Here is a 461-nt window from a genome sequence, read left to right as displayed (position 1 = left end):
ACCGAACCCTTTTGTGTCCAAGATTTGTACAGAGGGATTAACAAGAGTAATAGTTCTGCGTGTGAAGTTAAAGCTTTGTAAATCCACGTTTGTACAAGGCAGAAGCCTGTTCTGATGCTGCGGAACAAGCGGAGGAGTCCGTCTGCGGTCCTGCAGAGACGCTCTCAGCATCCTTTGGGGTCAGCGCTGGGAGCAGCCGTTGCTCCTCAGTACACGGTGCACCAGTTGCTGCCGTCGCTGGGCCTCAGCCCGCCGGTGATGAGGAGAATCAGATCAACAAACCACCAGATCCCCAGTCCTCCCAGAGTCAGCAGTTTCCCCACGGCAGTCCCGGTGTGGCCCAGACAGAATCGATCCACTCCAAAGCAACCCAGGAAAAAGGAGTAGAGCAGAGTGGTTATGAAATAATGTCCAGTGTACCTGCAATGGAAGGGTTGGCTCAGCCGGGGGGGCTGTGGAGG

At 54.9% G+C, this 461-nt stretch overlaps 1 protein-coding gene across 1 annotated transcript; it reads right to left on the bottom strand.

The window, feature by feature from the left end:
* Positions 1-206: 206 nt before the first annotated feature.
* On the bottom strand, positions 207-422 carry TM2D2 (TM2 domain containing 2; the record flags this gene model as incomplete). Its single annotated transcript, XM_010155025.1, has 1 exon — positions 207-422. A coding segment is annotated over one exon (216 nt), but the record flags the coding sequence as incomplete, so codon positions are not given.
* Between the last annotated feature and the right edge of the window lie 39 nt (positions 423-461).

The sequence above is a fragment of the Eurypyga helias genome, unplaced genomic scaffold (assembly GCF_000690775.1).
Source record: "Eurypyga helias isolate BGI_N326 unplaced genomic scaffold, ASM69077v1 scaffold37840, whole genome shotgun sequence".
Taxonomy (NCBI): domain Eukaryota; kingdom Metazoa; phylum Chordata; class Aves; order Eurypygiformes; family Eurypygidae; genus Eurypyga; species Eurypyga helias.
The sequence above is the reverse complement of the archived record's forward strand: the minus strand, read 5'-3'. Positions and strand labels throughout refer to the sequence as shown.